At 29.8% G+C, this 21,305-nt stretch overlaps 4 protein-coding genes across 5 annotated transcripts; 2 read left to right on the forward strand and 2 right to left on the reverse strand.

Moving 5' to 3' along the window:
- The first annotated feature begins 1,276 nt into the window (after positions 1-1,276).
- LOC127266366 (glucan endo-1,3-beta-glucosidase 11-like) lies at positions 1,277-4,557 on the forward strand. The gene is made up of 3 exons (XM_051296586.1): positions 1,277-1,756; positions 2,465-3,501; positions 4,170-4,557. Exons 1-3 carry the CDS (start codon positions 1,708-1,710, stop codon positions 4,257-4,259), a joined length of 1,176 nt encoding a protein of 391 aa, XP_051152543.1. The 5' UTR covers positions 1,277-1,707; the 3' UTR covers positions 4,260-4,557.
- A 3,754-nt stretch (positions 4,558-8,311) lies between these two features.
- On the forward strand, positions 8,312-11,028 carry LOC127266372 (stellacyanin-like). 2 transcript variants are annotated; one of them, XM_051296593.1, is made up of 2 exons: positions 8,312-8,528; positions 10,641-11,028. In XM_051296593.1, the coding sequence occupies exons 1-2, from the start codon at positions 8,336-8,338 to the stop codon at positions 10,961-10,963; spliced, it is 516 nt and encodes a 171-aa protein (XP_051152550.1). In that variant the 5' UTR covers positions 8,312-8,335; the 3' UTR covers positions 10,964-11,028. The 2 variants fall into 2 exon arrangements, with proteins under 2 accessions (XP_051152550.1, XP_051152551.1); XM_051296594.1 differs by having other exon boundaries at positions 10,659-11,028.
- A 1,715-nt stretch (positions 11,029-12,743) lies between these two features.
- On the reverse strand, positions 12,744-16,036 carry LOC127266394 (uncharacterized). The gene is made up of 2 exons (XM_051296628.1): positions 15,900-16,036; positions 12,744-14,288 (listed from the first exon to the last, which is right to left on the reverse strand). The coding sequence occupies exon 2, from the start codon at positions 14,223-14,225 to the stop codon at positions 13,134-13,136; it is 1,092 nt and encodes a 363-aa protein (XP_051152585.1). The 5' UTR covers positions 14,226-14,288; positions 15,900-16,036; the 3' UTR covers positions 12,744-13,133.
- A 3,014-nt stretch (positions 16,037-19,050) lies between these two features.
- LOC127266395 (auxin-responsive protein IAA28-like) lies at positions 19,051-20,042 on the reverse strand. Its single transcript, XM_051296629.1, has 4 exons — positions 19,861-20,042; positions 19,533-19,792; positions 19,370-19,454; positions 19,051-19,288 (listed from the first exon to the last, which is right to left on the reverse strand). The coding sequence occupies exons 1-4, from the start codon at positions 20,010-20,012 to the stop codon at positions 19,237-19,239; spliced, it is 549 nt and encodes a 182-aa protein (XP_051152586.1). The 5' UTR covers positions 20,013-20,042; the 3' UTR covers positions 19,051-19,236.
- Between the last annotated feature and the right edge of the window lie 1,263 nt (positions 20,043-21,305).

The following is a 21,305-nucleotide window of genomic DNA, read 5'->3' on the forward strand; positions in this document are numbered from 1 at the left end:
ATAAATATATCCACTTTAGCATTATATCATTATTTGTATAAAAAAAGAAATTATCTTTACAATACTATTAACAATCACTATAATTAAAATGTGATTATGTATTAAAGTTTGTGAAAATTAAATATATACATTTTCATATGAGATTAATTTAAAATATTATATTTATATTTTTTAACTATATATATATTCAAAATTTTATTTTTTATAAAATTAATTTTATACTACTTTTGACTTAATGTTAAAAATATCTTATATTTGTATAATTTATTTTACAAATTTACTTATATTTGTATTATAAAAAAACTATTCTTACACGTAAAAAAAATATATGATACTCTTTTTATGAGAAGAGCGAAGTATTAGTTATAAGTAAATAAATTTATTTATTTTATATAAATCTTATTTTATAGGAAATAATATTCATAGTAAATATGTATTTTTATTGTATAATCTTTAAAATATTTAAATACTACTTTCGTCCCATAATAGAGCACTATTTATTTTTTTGCAAGTAAATTTTTTTAATATAAGTATTATATTAGTTTATATTGAAAAAAATAAAAATACCTTTATTATATTGTGTGATATAAAAATAATAGTATTTGTGCAATATATTGAAAATTGTAAAAATGTTAATTATGTTAGATATATAGTAAAATTATTCAATCAGGAATAATATCATTGTCTTGAGACAGATAAAAATAAAAAAAATTGTATCGTTTTTGTCGGACAAAGAGACTATATATATATATATATATTATTTTTGTTAATTTAAAATTTATTTTATTACAGATCAAATAAATTCAATTTAAAAATTTCAAACATTAATAATAATAAAACAAAATATCATACTAAATTAAAAAATGATATCCTTATTTGATTTGAGACAGACAAAAATAAAAAATTGTATCTTCTTTACCAAGGAACAGACAAAAATGAAAAATTGTATCTTCTTTACTAAGGAACGATATATACTCCCTCCGTCTCGGTGTAACGTTGCCGTTTATTTTTGTACGTAGATTTTTTAATATTAATATTATAATGAGTTGTAGTGATAAGACGAAAATATCCCTATTAATAATGACATTTGTATAATATAGTGTAACTTAAAAAAATATTTATTATGTTAAGTAGCTAATACAATTATTTAAATTATAAATTATCCTAAATTTCAAATAGTAATAAAAAAAAAAAAAAAAAACCCTTAATTTTCCGTACTACCGTATTAATTAGTAGTGTGTAGAGGTTTTATCACATATATCATCCGGTTGATTATTGAGAAAAGCAAATTAGAAATTAGCAAAGCAAGAGGAAGGAGCGAAGCAGCAGCAGCAAGGCGGAAGGAGACGAGTCAGTCCCCAAATCCAATCACCTCCCGACACACTACTTTCCCTTTACCAATTTCTCCTTCCTTCCTTCGATCAATCGATCGATCGCCATCGCAATCGCAGTTTCCATTATTACCAGCCCCGCTCAACCCAACTTAAGCTTCAAGTTTCCTGCCTTTATTCGCTGCTCCTTCGAAGTCCAAAAAGATCGATCCACATAAAGCACCCACTCCCCACGAACTCCGCTCCTCCGCCGCCGCTTTCACTGCCGGAAAGTTTTCAGGGGAAGAATTTCCGAGAGGATTATCGAAAGTTTCAAGAATTTTCAGTTTATGATAATTTTTTGTTTTTAGGTTTTCCAAGGAAATTTCAAAAATCGATGAGGGCTTTTCGGTTTTTGCTCTTGGTTTTCCTTTCCGGACTTCACGGTAACGCTTTCTTTCTTGATTATGTGTTTATTTATTTATATAATATGGAATGAATATTTGTTCATGGCCGAGATTCAAATTCTATCTTGATTCAGTTTGTGCTGAGATAATCCTCTGGTTTTCGATCGTTTGTTCAGATCATCAATTTCTCTTCCTATTTCGTGTATCTGTAGAAATTAGGTTTGGAGTTCTGGTATAGAGATTTTAATTTGGATATGGTAAGAACTTGACAGTTGATAAATGGAGATAGACAAAGTGATTGTAGTTTAAATCAATTTCTAGTGTTTCTGAGGAAATTAAATCTTGGATAGTTCGATCAAGCTTAACTGTTGTTTTCAATGGAGTTTTACGGGCAGTGTCAAGCGATTCTAGTTTAAAGTAATTCGATAGTTTGATCAAGCTTAGCTGATTTTATCAGTGGAGTGAATTGAATCTTGCTTTTATTGGCTTGAAAAGATTTCAAATATGGAATGTTGTAATAGGTTTTTGAGTCGAATTCGATGTCTTCTTTATCAAACTGCAAGTTTAAAGATTTAAATTTGATATCTTTAGAATCGAATCGATTTGATTGAGTCGTCTGCAATGCAAGAATGTCAATCTTATCAATTGTAGCTATAGATCTTGTTGATTGAATCAATTTTCTTCGATTTGTTTATTTTGCGAAACCTTGAGGCTATGGTTACTTACAATCTTCGGTAACTTTCTCAGCATCCGTGGCTGTTGCATTCACCGGAACATACGGAATCAATTATGGTAGAATCGCAAACAACATCCCTGCACCCGACAAAGTCGTTACGCTACTTAAGCAGGCGAAAATAAAAAATGTCAGGATCTACGACGCGGACCACAGTGTTCTAAACGCTTTTAAAGGGACTGGGCTCGAGCTGGTCGTCGGGCTGCCCAACGGAAATGTGAAAGACGTAAGTGCTAGCGCCGATCATGCCATGACTTGGGTCAAGGATAACGTGAAAGCGTTTCTTCCAGACACGCAGATCGTCGGCATTGCAGTGGGTAACGAAGTTCTAGCCGGGAGCGACTACGAACTTTCGACAGCTTTATTGGGCGCCGTCAAGAACATACACAACGCAACAAAGTCGCTCGGGATCGACAAAGTAATTCAGATCACCACCTCTCATTCGCAGGCGGTTTTCGCGAATTCGTTCCCTCCCTCGTCGTGTATTTTCAAAGAAGGCGTCGCTCAGCTGATGAAGCCTCTTTTAGAGACGTTTGCGGAAATGGGGTCGCCGTTTTGTTTAAACGCCTACCCGTTCTTGGCGTATACGTACGATCCGGTGACGATTGATATCAACTATGCTCTTTTTCAGCCGAATTCGGGGGTGTACGATCAGAAAACTGATTTGCACTACGATAACATGCTTGATGCTCAGATCGACGCGGCTTACGCTGCCTTGGAGAATGCCGGGTTCAAAAAAATGGAAGTTATAATTACGGAGACGGGTTGGGCCTCTCATGGCGACCAAGGCGAACCGGCTGCGACTCCCGGCAACGCCAAGACGTACCACCATAACTTGCGGAAAAGGCTGGCGCTGAAAAAAGGGACTCCTTTTAGGCCAAAACATGTCCTCAAAGCGTACATATTCGCGTTATTTAATGAAAATTCGAAACCGGGAGCAGGTTCGGAGAAGTACTATGGATTGTTTAATGCCGATGGGACTATCTCGTATGATATTGGGTTTTCGGGACTTAAATCTTCCTCTGCTAGCGCTTCGCGTATCTCCTTCACGGTAATTTAATTCTTTTGCGAGTATTGTTTTCGATATTTTGATTAAATTTTGGCGTTGTTTGTTCGATATTGTTAGGGTGTGTTTCATTTGATTTGTTTGGAAAAAAGTTTGAAATGAGTTTGGTGTTAAAATAACGCTTGATGGGATGTTTTGTAAAAAAAAATATATATATATTTTTTTGGAAACACAAAATTCAAATAGTAAAAAATCGGATGTTTGGCTCAAAAGAAACAGACCCTTAGTTTTTTAGCTTATTATTTCGACGATTAAATTGCTCTAACCTCATTTTTGCTATACCTATTTGTCATTTCAGTTACTTGCCTCGCAACTTTCCGGAACTTTTGTGCTTTCGCATTGCAAATTGTGCTATTTTTAATTTGGTCTTTGAAGGTTATCGTTGTAAGAGAAAAAATGTATTTGGTGTGATATTTTTTTTGAGAAAATTATTGTTGATAAATAGAGTAAAAATTCGAAAATATCTATGCAAATAGACTTTTAGTTGATGGATGTTTAATTTTCACGCCTAAACTCACTAACTGATTCTGATGACTCGACGAATGATCTATGCTTTCTCTATTGCTGGTTTCTACTAAACAATGACTTGATGTCGATATTTTTTCGGCTCTATTTGCTGTAATATCTTACTCTACCATGTTTTGGCATTTCAGAACCTTCGAGGCAGAGGCTGGTGCGCGGCCAGCGGCTCTTTGATATCGACGGCTTTAGCCCCTCTATTGTTTTTGCTTTTGATCAGATAATGAGTAGCAGCATCAAGTGTTACTGCTATTACACTAGTGCAAAAAAAAGAACTTAAGACAAAAAAAGGAAGAATTGAAATGATTATATAGTGCATTTCGAAGAAGTTATGATGTATTAACTGAAAGGAGAAGAACAGACAGCATCGGCTGCCGATCATTTTATTTATCAAATTTTGATGATAAATAAAATTTTTGTTGGGGCTATTGTACACATGTTTTGCATTTTACACTCTATTTTGTTGTTCCCTTTGTCTTTTAGAATTTGGATTCATTCATTCCTAAATATCTTTTTCTTTTTTTTTTTTTTTTTTTTTGGGTTTTTTGTTCTTTCGGGTTTGCGATATGAGATTCTTGTAGGCTACTTCTTCTAGTCGTCGTCTTCGCGATTTCTGGAGTCCGAGTAGTTATGATGGGATTGTGTTACGAGCATTTTGATTATGTTTTTCCGGTTGAACTGATTATGTTTTTTCGGTTGAACTATGATTAAACAACGGGTTTTGAATTATCTGAATAATATTTAATATGATATTTTAGGGCAAAGTTCACTCTACAAATATGCTCGGTTGTCAATAGTTTTTTTTTTTTTTTTTTTTTTTTTTATATATGATATTTTTTTATTATAGTATTTTTTTTATTTTTTATTTTTTCATATTAGTATGTCCAATAGGAATTGAACTTCAAGAAAGTGATAGCTCAATTATTTGAGCTATAATCCCTTCAAGACTATAAATTTTTATTGATGATTGGTTTGCATCCTATCATTGAGATTACTTAAAAAAGGTTCAACATTTGGGAGCTTATTAATACCATAGAATTGTTAGAAATTTTGGGGAAAAATAATGAGATTGTCTTATTGATCATAAAAAATAAGGAGCTTATATAATACAAAACAGACTCCATATATCGACTCAAATCTAAATAATATAATCTATGAATAAGATCAAATCTAATTATAAATCTACTAAATCTAAAATCGAATATCTAAAATATTTCAGCATTCCTTTAAAGTCAAGTGGTATAACAGAAACCAACTTGAATTTGATAAAAAATTTGAATATAAACGCTTAGCAGTTGACTCTCTACTCACAAACGATATGACTTTCCACCGGAGTCGAAACAACATGACTCCACCGGAGTTGAAAATGAGATGACTTCACCGGAGTCGAAAACTACATGACTCCACCGGAGCTGAAAATGAGATAACTTCACTGGAGTCGAAAACGACATGACTCCACCGAAGCCGAAAACAAGATGACTCCATTAGAGCCGAAAACTATATGACTTCACCGGAGTCGAAAACGACATGACTCCACCGAAGCCGAAAACAAGATGACTCCATTAAAGCCGAAAACTATATGACATCACCGGAGCTAAAACGGCATTAATTGATTAAGGGCGTGTTTGGCAATTAGCTGATAGCTGTTAGCTGATTCAATTAGCTGGTTTGACTAGCTGATTCGATTAGCTGTTTGTATTAAAATGTTTGGTAAAACAACTGTTTGATATTAGCTGTTTATACGTAAAATGACAATTGACGACATTTCTATTTTATTCTTGTTTCTAATATATTCAATTATGTTTTTTTGAGTTTAGAATGTTTAAAATTTTTTGTTATTAGTTATTGAAAATTGTAAAAGTGTTATAAAAATATTTATTTTTATTACAGTTAGATTTAAAAAATAATATATTTTTATTAAAATATATAAATAGTTTTTTTTATTGAAAATGATGTAAAATATAAAATAATAATTTTTTTGTATATATTTATTATGTTAGTTATCGATTAGTTCATTATATTTATAATTTTTAATAAATTTAATTTATTTTTAGTATAAAATATATATAATGTAATTTTAATAAAAAAATTAATTATTCATATTTATATTTTTTATTTTATGTTGATTTTAATAAATTTATATATTTTACAATTAAAATAATTTTTATATAAAAATTGATTATTTTAAATTTATAAAAGTAAAATTATAATATAATAAAATATTTTTCAATATAATTAATAAATAATCAAAATATATTTATTTGTGTAAAATGTATAATAAATTTTTAAGGGCATATAAGGAATAAAAAAAATTTATTTCAAAACGCTAGCTAAGTTAGCTTTTCAGAAATTAGCTTTTTGGATCCAAAAAGCTAATTTACCAAACACCTAAATTAATTTTTTGAATGATCAAACAACTAAAATTATTCAATAAATTAAAAGCTCTTAAAAACGCTGTTCGTCAAACATCCCCTAAATAAATTTTGTTTGGATTGGATGGAACGAAATCCACATGCGTTTAGTTTAATATATGTATCATTCAAATTGTAATACTCAATAATGAAGTGACACGTGGGGATTCACATTGACCAATGTGTCCAAGACTTTGGAATTGTTCAATTCAATTCTTACTCGTCACTTCATTTGCTTCTCACATTATCATATATATTTTTAATAGTCAAAATTTCGAATAAAAAAAATAACTTAATATTATTTAATAAAAATAAATATTTAACATAATATATATTTTTTAAAAAAATTAATGTAATTTGCATATTAATCAATTATTTAATATAACAATAATTGTTAGATGCAAACTCAACTCTTTACAAAATTGAAAGAAAAATCTACTTCTTATAAGTTCCATAGCAACTCCATTGTGAGATTTTTTAGAGAATATTTAAAAATAAATTTATTCATGTGGATCCAATCCAAAGCATACAATATCAGCGTTGAGTTAGCCAATAATAATAATAATAATAATAATAATAATAATAGCAATTCATCTAAAGAGGTCTAGTTGGTGTTTTTGTTTTAATAGTAATTTAGACAAAAATAATAATTTATTTTATAGAAAAATCATGAAAATTGAAAGAAAAAATAAAAAAAATTGTTAAATAAACACAATATGGTTCTATTTTGTTTGTTAATTTCTCTGCTTTTTTAATAAATTAATTTCATACTCCTCAATCAATATATATATTCATTTATTTTAATATAAAATATCATATTCAAATAATTAAAATCTATAAATAAATAAATATATATATAATTAAACACACATAATCCTAGAATTTCCACAAAATCTTCATAAAATTTTCTTGCTTCAATATATATAGGGGCAATTATGTGCCACGCTAATATATAAAATATAAATTGACAATATATAATTTAAGTGTAAACAAATAGTACACTGTATAGATTAATTTGTTTTTTAGTTTTGTAATTGATCTCTTTATCATTTTAGTCGGTAATTAGAGTTGTTGCAAATTAATTCTGTAAATGAATAATTTTCCCAGTTTTAGTTCTCCTGCGCCGGATATGTCTACATGGAACACGTGTGGCTCGCCGAATGACATGTATTCGCCAGATCAGTGATACATGACGGACACGTGGATTTATTTAATTTTTTTTTAAAAAATTTATATATTTTGTATTTGGTCCAATTAAAAATAAGACAAAATATATAAAATTTTTTTAAAAAAAAAGACCCACGTGTCGACATGTGGCTTCCGGCAAATCATGTGGATGCCATGCAGGCATCTTCGATGCTGATAGAGTAAAAATGCAAAATTTTTTTATTTACGAGACTAGTTTGCGGCTGACTTCAATTATAGAATTAAAATATTAAATTTGTTTAGATACGAGAAAAAAAAAAAAAAAAAACAATTTCCCGCATATATATATTAAAAATATAATATAAATACAATGCAAAATGTATTATCAATAATTAGTAGGACACATACTACGATTAATCTTATCATACAAGATATGTTAATTTAACCGACAGTTCGTTGTAACAATCTATTCTATACTATTAATTCAAGTTATGTACTAACACATTATACTAGTTGGAGCTGAATCTTTCAACTAATTTTCAAGAACATTCGATTGAATAGGAACCTTTGGATGATAATTTAATTTAATTTAATTTAATTTGTAGAATATGTCAAACAAGTGACATAGGAATAAAATTGACTCCACAATCCAATTAATTAATTTTTCACATATTTACATTTACATATGTTCGACACTTAATTTTAAGTTATTACAAATATTGTCTAAAAACATTTCAAATTAAATGGCACTCTCAACCTTAGCTACTCTGGCGGCGGCGGTGGTGGTCGTGGCGGCAGAACTGGTGGGCGACACAAAAGCCACCACCTATGTCGTCGGAGACACCTTTGGCGGCCATTGGAAGGTCCCTTCCGGCAGCGCCGAGAACTATACCAGTTGGGCTTCCGAACATGGTTTTCAAGTTGGTGATGTTTTAGGTAACTTTAATTTTTTTTTTTTCAAAAAAAATAATAATAAATATTTTTTACGATGTAGTTTTATTTTTTATGAAAACAATATTATTTTTTCTAATAAAATATCACAATAAACTATTGTTTAAATATAAAAAAATACGAAAGACACCCTCGCTTTTTGTATTTTTGTTGTTTTATGTACTTACTAATTCGTCATGACTATTGATTTTTTGAGATTTTAGTTTTAATATTAATTTGAATATGATTTTGGGAAAATAAAATTGTATTATTACAAAAATCATAAAATTTGAATACTAAAAATTTTGAAAGAAAAGAAAAAATAAATAATGATCAAAAGAACAAAACCGTTGATGAAGAATTTAGTGGATTTTGAGGTATTTATTATGCAAAATTTTTAATATAACTTTGGTTAATAAAAGGAAATAAAAATAAATACTTTTATTGCAAAAATTATCGGAACTGTTGCTATTGCATAATATATAATAGCAGGATCACATATGAATTTAGAAAATTTTGGAGAATATATATAAATAATTTTTAAAAATAATATTTTAACATTAAAAGATAGCTACAAAATTTGGCTTGTTGTTCCCTATAATACATTTTAAAGAGAACTAAATATTATGATATGTATCTGTTTTTTTGTTTTTTTTAAACATAAATTTTGAAATATTATTATCACGTACTTATGTAGTTTAAATAGAAGTATGAAAAATAATTTACCACTGGAAAAAGATAATTTAGTTAAATAATAGATGATATTTTTATAATAGTACATAAATTGTAAAAGTTATATATATATATATATAAATACAATTATGTGGGAAGTAATTAGAACCGTTAAAATGGATTGAGTCTGTGGGTTGGCTCGCCCCGCTTTACTTTTAAGGAGGGTTGGATTGTGATTTTTTAAACCCGTTAAAATGCGGGTCTAAATAGGCCAACTCGCATGGGCCGCGGTTAGCCACGAGTCAAGTAAATATAATAATTAGTACTCACTCGTTTAACTAAATGTATTTTTTACCAGTTTTTACTGTTATATAAAAAATTATAATAAAACTAATCAAATATTAATACAATAATATATTTTAATATTTTATATAAATTACAAACATACCATTATAAATAAGTTAATACGAATAAAATAAAATTTATATTATCATTAGCTTAAATAAATTATCAATATTGTCTACACGTTGTTTTTCTTCTTTAACTATGTTATTCATGATATTGTTATTTGTTTTGATTTTTCATCATTTGTTTTGTTCGTCTTCCATTTTATTATTTTATAATTTTATAAATTCATAAAATTAATTATGATTTATTTTTAAAATGAAGTATTTCTTATTATTAACTTTTCTAAATACACCATTAATAATATTTAGAATTGAGAATTTTTATATTTGTTTTTTATTTTAAAATATTTATTATTTAAATTATACAATAAAACTATTTTTAGCTATTTTAAATATTAATTACGAAAATATTTATAATATTAATATTCTTTTAATATTTTAAAAAAGTCCGTTGGCTAGCCCGCTTAGCTCGCCACCCGCCGGTGGTTTGGGTTGGGTTGGGTTGATGAAATTTTGATCCGTCCCGCCGCAGATTGGCCCGCAAACAACTCGCTTATTTGCGGGTTATGGTAGATTGTGGGCCAATTCGCTCCACTAACCTATTTTGACAGGTTTAGAAATGATATTACTAAAAAAAAATTGGATACATTGGTTTCGAATCAATCAAAATAAAATATTGATACATTGATTATGGATGAAAAAAATATTTTATACTCCCTCCGTCCTATGTAATATGGGTGTATTACTGTAGACATGGGAATTTAGGTAAAGTATAATTATTAAGTAATTAAGAAGTGTATTAGTAAAAAATAATTATTATTTAGTAAAAATAATTATAGATTAAGATTAAGATAAGTAAATAGTTTAATTAAAATTAAGAAATTTTAAAATTTAAAATGCGATTAAAGTGCATAATTATATTTCCAAAAATAGAAATGACAAGTTACGTGAGACGGACAAAAATATAAAATAGGGACAAATTATATGGGACAAAGGAAGTATTAAAAATAAAATATAACATTTGATTACTTGTTTGTAGTGTTTAATTTCTCGACAGGCAATCACACTGTAGCCCATGTAACAAAAGCGTCGTATGATACGTGCAATATCACGAATCCAATAGAATTGATCACCGAAGGCCCGGCCAATGTGACCCTCGACTCTATCGGTGAGAATCACTACATTTGCACGAGGGGCCGACATTGTTCTTTCGGACAAAAAATTTCTATCAATATCACAACTTCCTTATCCACTCCAACTCCAACTTCAACGCCATCTCCAAGCTCGACCGGAACAATCAACAAAATTCGGTTTGTCATGTTAATTATTTCCTGTGTTTTGTATGACATTATGATCGTCTAAACTTATTTTGTGGAATTTACTTATGACGAATTAATGTTGAAAGGAATAAAATTATTACGTTTTCGACTATGTAATATAATTTTGTTTAATACTAAGAATGAACAAAGTTGTTACTTTTTCGATTTTTGTAATGTAATCTTTATTTTGAAAATGGTTGCCATTAAGGTGCCCTATTGATTTAATACAATATATCCCATCTATCATAGGATGAATTTAATAGTTTACATTTTTCAAAAGTGTGCTGAATGGTTATAAATAGAAACGGGTTAGTGGGGCGGATTAACTTATAATCTACCTTAATTCGCAAATAAGCGGGTTGTTCGTAGGCCAACCCGCGGCGGGACGGATCAAAATTTCATCATTTCAATCCAGCCCACTGGCGGATGGCGAACTAAGCGGGCTAGCCTACGAGCTTTTAAAAAATATTAAAAGAATATTAATATTATAAATATTTTCGTAATTAATATTTAAAAATAGCTAAAAATAATCTTATTGTAAAATTTAAATAATAAATATTTTAAAATAAATAACAAATTTAAAAATTCTCAATTCTAAATATTATTAATTGGTGTATTTAAAAAAATTAATAATAATAAATACTTCATTTTAAAAATAAATCATAATTAATTTTATGAACGTGTAAAATTATAAAATAATAAAATGGAAGATGAACAAAACAAACGATGAAAAATTGAAACAAATAACAATGTCATGAATAACATAGTTAGAGAAGAAAAACAACGTGTAGACAATATTGATAATTTATTTAAACTAGTGATAATATAAATTTTATTTATTCGTCTTAACTTATTTATAATGGTATGTTTGTAATTTATAAAAAATTAAAATATATTCTTATATTAATATTTGATTAGTTTTATTATAATTTTTTAATACGACAGTAAAAAATGGTAAAAAAATACATTTAGTTAGACGAGTGAGTACTAATTATTATATTTATTTGACCCGCGGGTTAACCCGCCCACTGCGGGCTAACCCACCCTCAACCTGCGACCATGCGGGTTGGCCCATTTAGGCCCATATTTTAACGAGTTTAAAAAATCACAACTCAACCCTTCTTAAAAATAAAGTGGAGCGGGCCAACCCGACAGGCTCAATTCATTTTGACGGCTCTAGTTATAAATTATGTGTTATTAGCATTTATAAATATTCTTGAGTAAATATCAATGTGTTAAACGTCGTGTTAAATAAAAAGATATAGTTGTATTCTATGGATACACTTTAACTATTGAAATCAATTGTAAATTGTGTTGTACATACTATATCATATGTTGTTTTGATAGTAAATTAATTTAATAAAAAAATTATTTAATGGATCAAGTGAGAATCATACTCACAGTCAACAATAAGATAAAAGCTTGCCATCAAACTACATTTTAATTTGACACCATTTCATTACTTAATATATATATATAAATAAATAAATTTTTAAATAATAATTTATTAAATCGGGCCGGCCAGACACAGCACAACCTGGATTGTGCCGGGTCAGGCACAATCCAAAAAATTTTGGAATTATTTTTGTAAGCCCAAATATAATTTTTTCATTTCAAGTTGGAATCGAATTTTTGAATCATACTTATTTTTTTCAGCTCTAACCATAATATTATAATGAATAAAATAACTTAATAATTTCGTAAAAATGTATCATATGCTTTTTTTTTTTTGTTTTCTTGATTAATTGTGACGAACAAAAACCTTAACGGTCGATAACATATATATTACACAATCTATATTGAATAAATTCATAATCTAAATTAAAAATTTCTCATTATAATCGTATCAAATGTTACAAACCTATACACGGTCATTCTAACAGTATCACTCGTAACACGTTATAAAAAATAAATACGAAAATGTTCGAATTAACCACCGAGACCCCCAAAAACTAAGGCTCCCTACCCTAGGAAAGGATCCTCAGACTAAAACCAAATAAATTTATAACATTGGAATCCACAGCCGCTACTCATCCCGACGTCAGAAATTTGAACTCATAACCTTACGGTCACGAGTTCATCCCTACACCACTAAGCCATCCATTTCGGGACTGTATAGATACATTTCTTATGTGTATAAATAAACCGGATAAAGTTTTAGACCAAGGATCCCATCCCGTATCCCTCCAAATAGCTGAAAGCTACGCACAAAATCATCCGGCGCGACGCATACAACCGCCGGGTAGTAGAAACCTGAATTTTTCGGCATTCTTGATCAAGTAAGCCGGAAGATGAACGGCGGAAGTCGACCGGGGAATCGGCCCCATCTTCTTGATCAAATCCTTGAAAGTGTACTCTTCCGGAAGCATGTCGAACAGATCATCGCCCCGACAGATTATTTTCTGAATCCTCGAATACCTCAAGAACTCCTTATACTTCACCCTATCGGCGTGGCTGTACGCCGTCATTTTGAAGATGAAATCGCTCAGATACCGGAAGCAAAAGCTGCAATGCCAACCCGCATCGGAGAGAATAACGTCGGTCTGGCGCGAATGTCGGTACAACGTCCGCGGATTGTAGATATGCGCAGAGGCGCGCCAGCTGCTGTAGTCGACGGGGAACTCGAACGAGTAGAGGTAATGCTTCAGCTCGAGATGAAGAACCGGCGGCACGCCATCGCACCACTGCAGAAGTTTAATGGTGTGAGGGCTCGGGATTTCATCCGTATCGGAGGCGATAAGGATATCGCCGGAGGATATTCCGGCGTCGTGAAGTAGCCAGTTCATAGCTATACGATGATCGGCTTCGAACGTAAACGGGTCGTGCTTCGACCCGTACGGAGCGACGCGTCCGGGTAATACGCTGTGAACAATCTTATCCTCGGCGAAAGCGAATCTGTCGCGGTTTTGCGCAAAGTGCAGAGGCTTTTTCATACCAGTGAACGTCGTGTTCGATTCCAAGATTACGAATTTCGCGACATAAGGGTAGAGTTCCTTCCACCGGATCTCGAGCAAGTCCAATTCATTGCTGAATATAATTCCATCAAAGACGCGCCGAGGTTCGGATCGCAATGACCAGCCGTGGAGACTGCAAAGATAGTCCATCGAGACATTCTCGGCGTAATAATGCGGTATACGCTCGAATGGTGGTGGAGGTTTGTCCCAAAGCGGCCGGAAAAAGTAGGAGAGCTTTCGACCGTAACTGAATATCACGGTGACAGTAAGCGGCACGAGTATTAACAATGTAATGAAGAGGAATTTCCGATTCTTGCGCTTAGAGGCATGCCGAGCAGATCTCAAAGCCATTCTATGAAGGCATTGGATTGAGATGCATTATTTATAAATAATCAAGTTTCAATCGCTCATCATCTGCAAGAATAAAGAGATACATTAAGCTAGGAAATCGACAAATATATACGACATATCTTCTGTTAGACTAAAGCATAAAAACTAAGAAATTTTACAATTCTAGAAGTATGAAAATTACAACAGATGAGACTTAGTTCGACATCAAGTGTGAAAATAAAGAAGTAAGATTTCTGGCTTTTTACGCGCGAAAATAATTCAGTTCTGTGTTTGTATCTTGCTTGTATATAGTGAATCATTAAAAGTGATGGTCTCGGACTAATCTATATTATTTGAAATTCCGTGATTTGCAAAAAAGAACCTTTTCGGACAACTATGGATAGTTTATTTTTTGTAGAGTTCCTAATTTTACACCAGAAACGTGAAACTCAAGCTAACCAAAGAACTGATACATTTTATTTAATACGTCAATGGGTGAAAAAGTCGTATGCATTTCAAACAGAATGATATTGCAAAACAGAAGATGCACAGAGGTATGCAGAATCACTCAGCCATTAATGTTTTACGCTGATGATCACATTAGATCCCTCGATAAAAAAATATATTCGATTTCCAACATTTGTAGCAGCAATTACTCGAAATTCAATTCAAAGTAACACACAAACTATGAATAAAAACAATCCGCAGATCAAATTATTGTGTAAACATATTTGATTACTTAATTCAGTTCTTCAACACAAACATTCAATCATACTAAAGATACCTAACATCATAGCACAGACAGAACTTCACAGTCCTGTTTCTCATCATTGTATGCTTTAATCCCATTAAACGACATTCTGTTTTTAATTACTCGATGAATTGATATTCCTCATTATCTTAGTAGCAGCACATAAATATAAAGAGCAAAGCAATCATCTTCCCCTTCCACCTTTAGGGCAACTAAACTCGAAACACAAATTCAACAAACGACGCTACGATTGTTCTTTTCTTACAAAATGCCACAATATCTTCAATATACATGCACAACACCAACTTTTCCCCCCTACTCTGGATGAACCCTAAATTTTATTCTAAGATATAAAAACCTAAAGTAACCATTTAATACCTGAAATTTTTTTTTCCTCTCTAGAACTACTGTCATATAAATCATACCCAAATAATTCAATCAACAACACCTTATTGATACAGAAATAAATACATAATGATCTGAATTCAATGTTCTTCCCATTAAGAAGATTAGAGCATGCTACAATTATGAAATTTAACTACTTCATGCCACTCTTCAATTCAAATTTCAATACCTTTGAACTTAATTTCATTAACTATAACTGAAGCACCAAATTATCAGACAGAATTAAGGCCAGCAACATCTAGTTGAGGAAATAAACTAATTTTAAAGACGAAAACACATTATTCCACAGATCCAGTTAAAATCTCCGCCAACAATTCAATGATTTAGGCACTCTCATCTAAAATCGCAACATCAACAAACGCAGTATCGAATAATCAGCTGCAGCAAACAGTCAATTAAGGCAAAGAGATTTGGATAGTCGTTAATACAAATCGTGGGGAATTAGGGAAGTCAACGGCTAACCTAAATTCAGGTTTTGAAGGAAATAATCAAATCTTTTGCAAAATAGATGAGTAAATTGGACGAAATCTTCGACATACCTTTGCATTGCGGCTCCAGATTCGCATTGAAACGCGCTGTATGCTTGCAATTGGAGCGAGAGAGGAGGGAGGGAGAAAGGAAAGCAGGTGGACCGCGAAGAAAGGAAGGTTCTTGAATAAAAGTAATTCATGTAGGCTTTTTTCTTGTGTTTGGGAGACCAATTACAGAATAAAAAGATTTCTTACAACCGAGTTTAGTAAAAATCTAAATTAGTACTCCTTTCATTAGCAATTATTATTATTTATTTTATTTTATTTTATTTTATTTTACACGCCCATTAATGTAAATTAGTATTTTAAAATTTAATTAAAAATTAAAAATAGAAATTTTTATTTGAATATACTAAAATGATAAAATAAAAAATTTACTAATGAACAAAGAGAATATATAGTATTTTATTTTTATATTAAAAATAATATTATTTTTTAATGAGATATTTAAACAAAGTACTTTTGATCTCATTTAATTTCTCCGCTCTTTCTATTTTATCTGTTTTATATAATTTTTTTTAACATTTTAATCACATTTTTAAAATTTATAATTTATATATTTTTATTTTAATTAAACTATTTTGGCTAAATTGCACAAAACTGATTTCATGAACTCCTTCGTTGTTTCATAAACTATGCGTCTAACCTCTCGGCGGTCCTTATTTAATGATATTTGACCTAAATGCGCCAAACTGCCAGTAAATTTTAGAATATTAATTTATAAACTTCTAAAATTACAAATATATATATATTTATATTTAATTTGAAAAAATAGTAATTATACTAAAAAATAGTTATCACATTTTAAGATTTTACTTTTACTGTTTTTTTTAGGCTAAATATAAGAAAAATAAATATACTTTTAATTTTAGGGATTTAAAAATTGAGATTCTAAATTTTATTCGCAGTTTGGACGCATTTAGGTCAAATACCATTAAATAAGGATTGACAAGGGGGTTAGATGCAGAGTTTATGAAACCACGAGGAGTTGTACGCAGTTTTAAAGTATGAAGGATTTGATGCAATTTCGTGAAACCACAGGTGAATTTTGTGCAATTTAGTCCTATTTTGTTATCTTAATTTTAATATATAATTATTTTTATTAAATTATAATTATTATTACCAATACATTTTTTAATTACTTACTAATTACACCGTACTTAAAACTCTGAATCTAAACTAAAATAAACAAATTAAGTGAGACTGAGGAGTAGTATAATAAACCTGGACGAAATGAGTTTTTAGTTTATTCAGTCCAATAATTCGATATAATATTAATCTTCAATAATTCAATCATATTATTATTTAAAATTATTTCAATAATTTAATTTAAAAATATATATATATACATATATATAATTCACTATTTTTATAGACATACGTAAAATAATTTGATATATAATTCACTATTTGTATAGGCATACTTGACAAGGCGTGGAAAATAATGAATTTTTTTATTGTGTATTTATTTATTTTATTTTATTTTTTACCTATTAAATATACTTATCACGTCTTATATAATTTTTTTATATTTTTTATTTTCCGTCACACATAATTTATTTATTTTATTTTTTAAAAAATAATTAAACATTTTAATTGTATTTTAAATTTTATAATTTTTTACAATAATTAAATTAATTAATTATTTTAAATTTAGTCTTAATTTATAATTATTTGTATTATTTAATAATTATTTTTATTAATATATATTTTTTAATTACTTACTAATTATACTCTTATTTTAATTATCGTATCTACATTAAAAAAACAACTAAAATGAGAGGGAGAGAGCAATATTTTTTCAAATATATATTGTATATAATGTAGTTCATTACTCGACAACCGCATACACCAAGGGTATGTTTGTTTGTGGGTTTGGATTTTGAGTTGAGATTTGAATAATAAAATTTTTGAATTTGAATAATTGTATGAGGTATATAAATAGGTGTTGATGTGATGTTTTGAATGTAAAATTAATTTTTTAGTATAATATAAAAAGAAAAAATAGACGTTTGATTTGATATTTTTTTGAGAAAAAAATGAGATGAATAGTGTATTTGAGGTAGAAATGACAACAAATAATGCAGTCTCCAATATAATTTTTTTAGGTTCATCTTGTAGTAAAACTTTCTATTGTTGTACCAGTTCCACCGATGACATTCATCCTAGACCGAACCATCCTAATCAAGCTTGCAACGGTATTTCATATCTCAGTCAAATAACTCTATAAGATACGTCTATGCAAACAGTGCAATTGTTCAAACATTCAAAAAACTCATTTCATATCGCAATTTCTCAATCAAATAAATTTCTACTGAGTTGGACCTTTCATACTCATAAATTCCCCTCCCCCAAATGATTTAACATAACAAATTTATTGCTCGAGAGTGCATACACTTGCATAAATACGGTCTTCAAGATTGGATCCAACTCAATAGTGTTCGAGACATCAAAAGGTATAAGAAATATTGATAGAAAATATGCTAGTATTGTTTGATAAACAATCCAAATCAAACATGCCCGTCATTCTTGAGATAACGTTTTCTTTTCTTTTTTTTTTTTTTTTTTCAGTGACTAAAGAATCTATGCATCTTATCTATTACCGACTTTTAAATCTCTCTGTTTTTATATTTCTTCTATCGGAATGCCAAGATATTTACAGGGTCAAGGATTGTCTTGACAACCAAGAATTTCAATGGCTTTCGTCATTGTTTGATCGTTGACGTTTATACAATAAATATTATTTTATTGTAAATAATGTTTAACTCTGCAAATACCGAAGATCCTAAGAATCATCTTTGGAACTTGCAAATTCTCCTCACTTCCTCGACAAAGAAGATCGTGTCATCTGCATATTGGATATGACTAACTATGGTTTCCTTAAATCCCACTTTAAATCCTTTGATGGATAGAAAAGAAAATCAAAGAAAACTAATTTAATTTAATTTAATTTTTATTATGCAATAGTAACTCTCTATAGAAATAATTTATCTAAGTATTTATTTTACAATAGATTCAAATCACTATTAAAACAAAAATAAAAATCAAATTTCATAGTAACACATCCTTTGATATATTATATACAGTATGTTTTTATAAATAATTATGAATTGAACTTCAAGAACCCTTAAAAAAGGAAAATTCTCAAAAGATTTAAAAATAGAATCCAACAATGTCCCATGATGTTCTAACAAAATTGGCCAAACCCTCCAAGGGAAATCTCGATGACAGAATCCTTGTAGATTAAGCAAATTTATCACTTAGGGATTTATACACAAGCTTAATTAGAACATCGACTATATATATATATATATATATGTAATATGCAATTGTGCATTGTCCAGAATCAGTCTCTAATCCTTTGCAGCTTCATCTTCTGCACCGAACCGACGAAATTCCTGCCAGAATTAATTCAATGTGATGTTCTTGCCATCGAATTAATTATTTAAATTATTAAAATTGAAGGTTTTATTACATACTCCCATGGAAGATCTCCGGCGAGAAGACAATCGCCGTTCTTGTCTTCATACATTATCTGGTACTTGTCTCCGTCGTCTTCCCCAACTGCGAAATTGAATTGAATTGATGATTGAATCTTAATCATGGCAGATAATTTGATCGAAGATTTTATATATACATTACATTCTCCGAACAAGGCGACGAGGTGCGCCGTCAGGGACCGGTAAGAATTGTGGATGCTCAAATTGACTTTCCGGCCGATTCCGACGCCCTCCATTTTCACTTTCACGTAAGTCGAATTGTTGTTCTCCGGCCGTCTCGCGGCGCCGCCGTTCTCGACGTTGACGTAGTTGACGACGACGGCGGAGTTGTCCCGCCGGAGATTGGATTTTTTCTTCCAGGACTTCACCGGCGGCCATCCCACCGCCATTGCTCCGCCGTCCCTGCTCGTCGGAAAATTTTGTCATATTTCGATACCCTAAATTAATAATAATAAATTATATATACAGACCTATTGGGAAGGGCCAATTTCTTGCGATGAGCATTGCCGGAATTGATTTCAAGACTCTGGTCGAGGTTTAAAAACGCGTTTTCAAAAGAGCGCTTTTGGGTATTTTCTTCTTCTTCTTCGTTTGAAAGTGCGACTTTTGGTCCGACCTCCATATCTGCGGTTTTGATGGTGCCTGCAAGATTGAGAGGGTGTGTGTATATATATATATAGAGAGATATGTGTGTGTATATATATATATAGAGAGAGAGAGAGAGAGAGAAACGGGGGGTTGTGTATGTCGCTATCATTGCCAGGATTTCAGCCGACCCGAGAGAAAGAAAGTGTTGTGCTGTTCCCAAATGCTGAGCCTTTTTGGGACCCGACAGCTCTGCTTTAACCTTTTCTTTATTACATGAACACACACACACACACACACTTTACGTGCGTGTCTCTCACGCGCCATATCTCACTCTATGAAATATGAATTGTTTGTTTGATTTGTAGTAATTTGAAATTGGATATTAATTTCTGTTTTTATTGAAATAATTTTTTATTTTTATTTTTTTTGTAATAATAATAATTGATATATTTTATTAATTTGTGTTTTTATTGAAATAATTTTTTTTTAAATTTTTTGGTAATACTAATAATTGATATATTTTTATTTTAGTAAAATTTATTACATTAAAATATGCATAAAATATGATTTGATACATCATGTAGGACTTGCCTTGTTCTTTCAACCAAATTTTATTAACATTTTTTTAAAAAAATTAATATTTTATTCACTTCAAAATAATAAAAATATTTGGAATTGATACGAAAATAAAAAAATAATAGTATTATATTAGTAGTTGATGTAAAAATATTTTTAAAAGACCAAAATTTTTATATTTTATGTAATTATTGTGAAAAAAGTGGAGATAGTTTTGTAAAATATGGGAAAGTAATTACAAAAATGAAAATGAGACTATTGTTTTGAAGACGAAAATGGCAAAATGAGACTATTGATTTGAAACCGACGAAAATGGCAAAATGAGACTATTGATTTGAAACGGACGAAAATGATAAAATGAGATTATTGTTTTGAAACGGACGAAAATGACAAAATGAGACTATTATTTTGGGACGCACATTCATTATTTTTATATTACTTACATAATTCCCTATACCTCACGTTAAAAAAAAAAAAAAAACTAAAATACAAAACAAACAAATTCTCTTAAAAAATAAATATTTGTACCAATATTTAAAACTCGCGTTTGTTTCGTGAAATAGTTGGAATTTTTCTTTTTATACGAGGTATAGAAAAATATATAGAGAATACAAAAATAATAAATATATATAAAGTGTATTAATATTTTTTGAAAAATTGTCAGTAAAAAGATAGAAAAAACAAACTCACACTTCTTTTATAATTTTAATTTATGTTAATTATAAATAAATAAAAGTATTTTTTTATTTAT

This window comes from Andrographis paniculata, unplaced genomic scaffold (genome assembly GCF_009805555.1).
Source record: "Andrographis paniculata isolate CXL003 unplaced genomic scaffold, ASM980555v1 Contig75END, whole genome shotgun sequence".
Classification (NCBI taxonomy): domain Eukaryota; kingdom Viridiplantae; phylum Streptophyta; class Magnoliopsida; order Lamiales; family Acanthaceae; genus Andrographis; species Andrographis paniculata.

What these genes read in the sequence shown, in the direction of transcription:
- LOC127266372 (XM_051296593.1), top strand. Translation starts at nt 8,336, where the DNA reads ATGGCACTCTCAACCTTAGCTACTCTGGCGGCGGCGGTGGTGGTCGTG. An exon ending in TCAAGTTGGTGATGTTTTAG is followed by an intron (nt 8,529 to 10,640) that starts GTAACTTTAATT and finishes ACTTGTTTGTAG; the next exon opens with TGTTTAATTTCTCGACAGGC.
- LOC127266366 (XM_051296586.1), top strand. Translation starts at nt 1,708, where the DNA reads ATGAGGGCTTTTCGGTTTTTGCTCTTGGTTTTCCTTTCCGGACTTCAC. An exon ending in TTTCCTTTCCGGACTTCACG is followed by an intron (nt 1,757 to 2,464) that starts GTAACGCTTTCT and finishes TAACTTTCTCAG; the next exon opens with CATCCGTGGCTGTTGCATTC. An exon ending in CTTCGCGTATCTCCTTCACG is followed by an intron (nt 3,502 to 4,169) that starts GTAATTTAATTC and finishes TTGGCATTTCAG; the next exon opens with AACCTTCGAGGCAGAGGCTG.
- LOC127266394 (XM_051296628.1), bottom strand. Translation starts at nt 14,225, where the DNA reads ATGGCTTTGAGATCTGCTCGGCATGCCTCTAAGCGCAAGAATCGGAAA.
- LOC127266395 (XM_051296629.1), bottom strand. Translation starts at nt 20,012, where the DNA reads ATGGAGGTCGGACCAAAAGTCGCACTTTCAAACGAAGAAGAAGAAGAA. An exon ending in AAATTGGCCCTTCCCAATAG is followed by an intron (nt 19,793 to 19,860) that starts GTCTGTATATAT and finishes TCCGACGAGCAG; the next exon opens with GGACGGCGGAGCAATGGCGG. An exon ending in CGTCGCCTTGTTCGGAGAAT is followed by an intron (nt 19,455 to 19,532) that starts GTAATGTATATA and finishes TCAATTTCGCAG; the next exon opens with TTGGGGAAGACGACGGAGAC.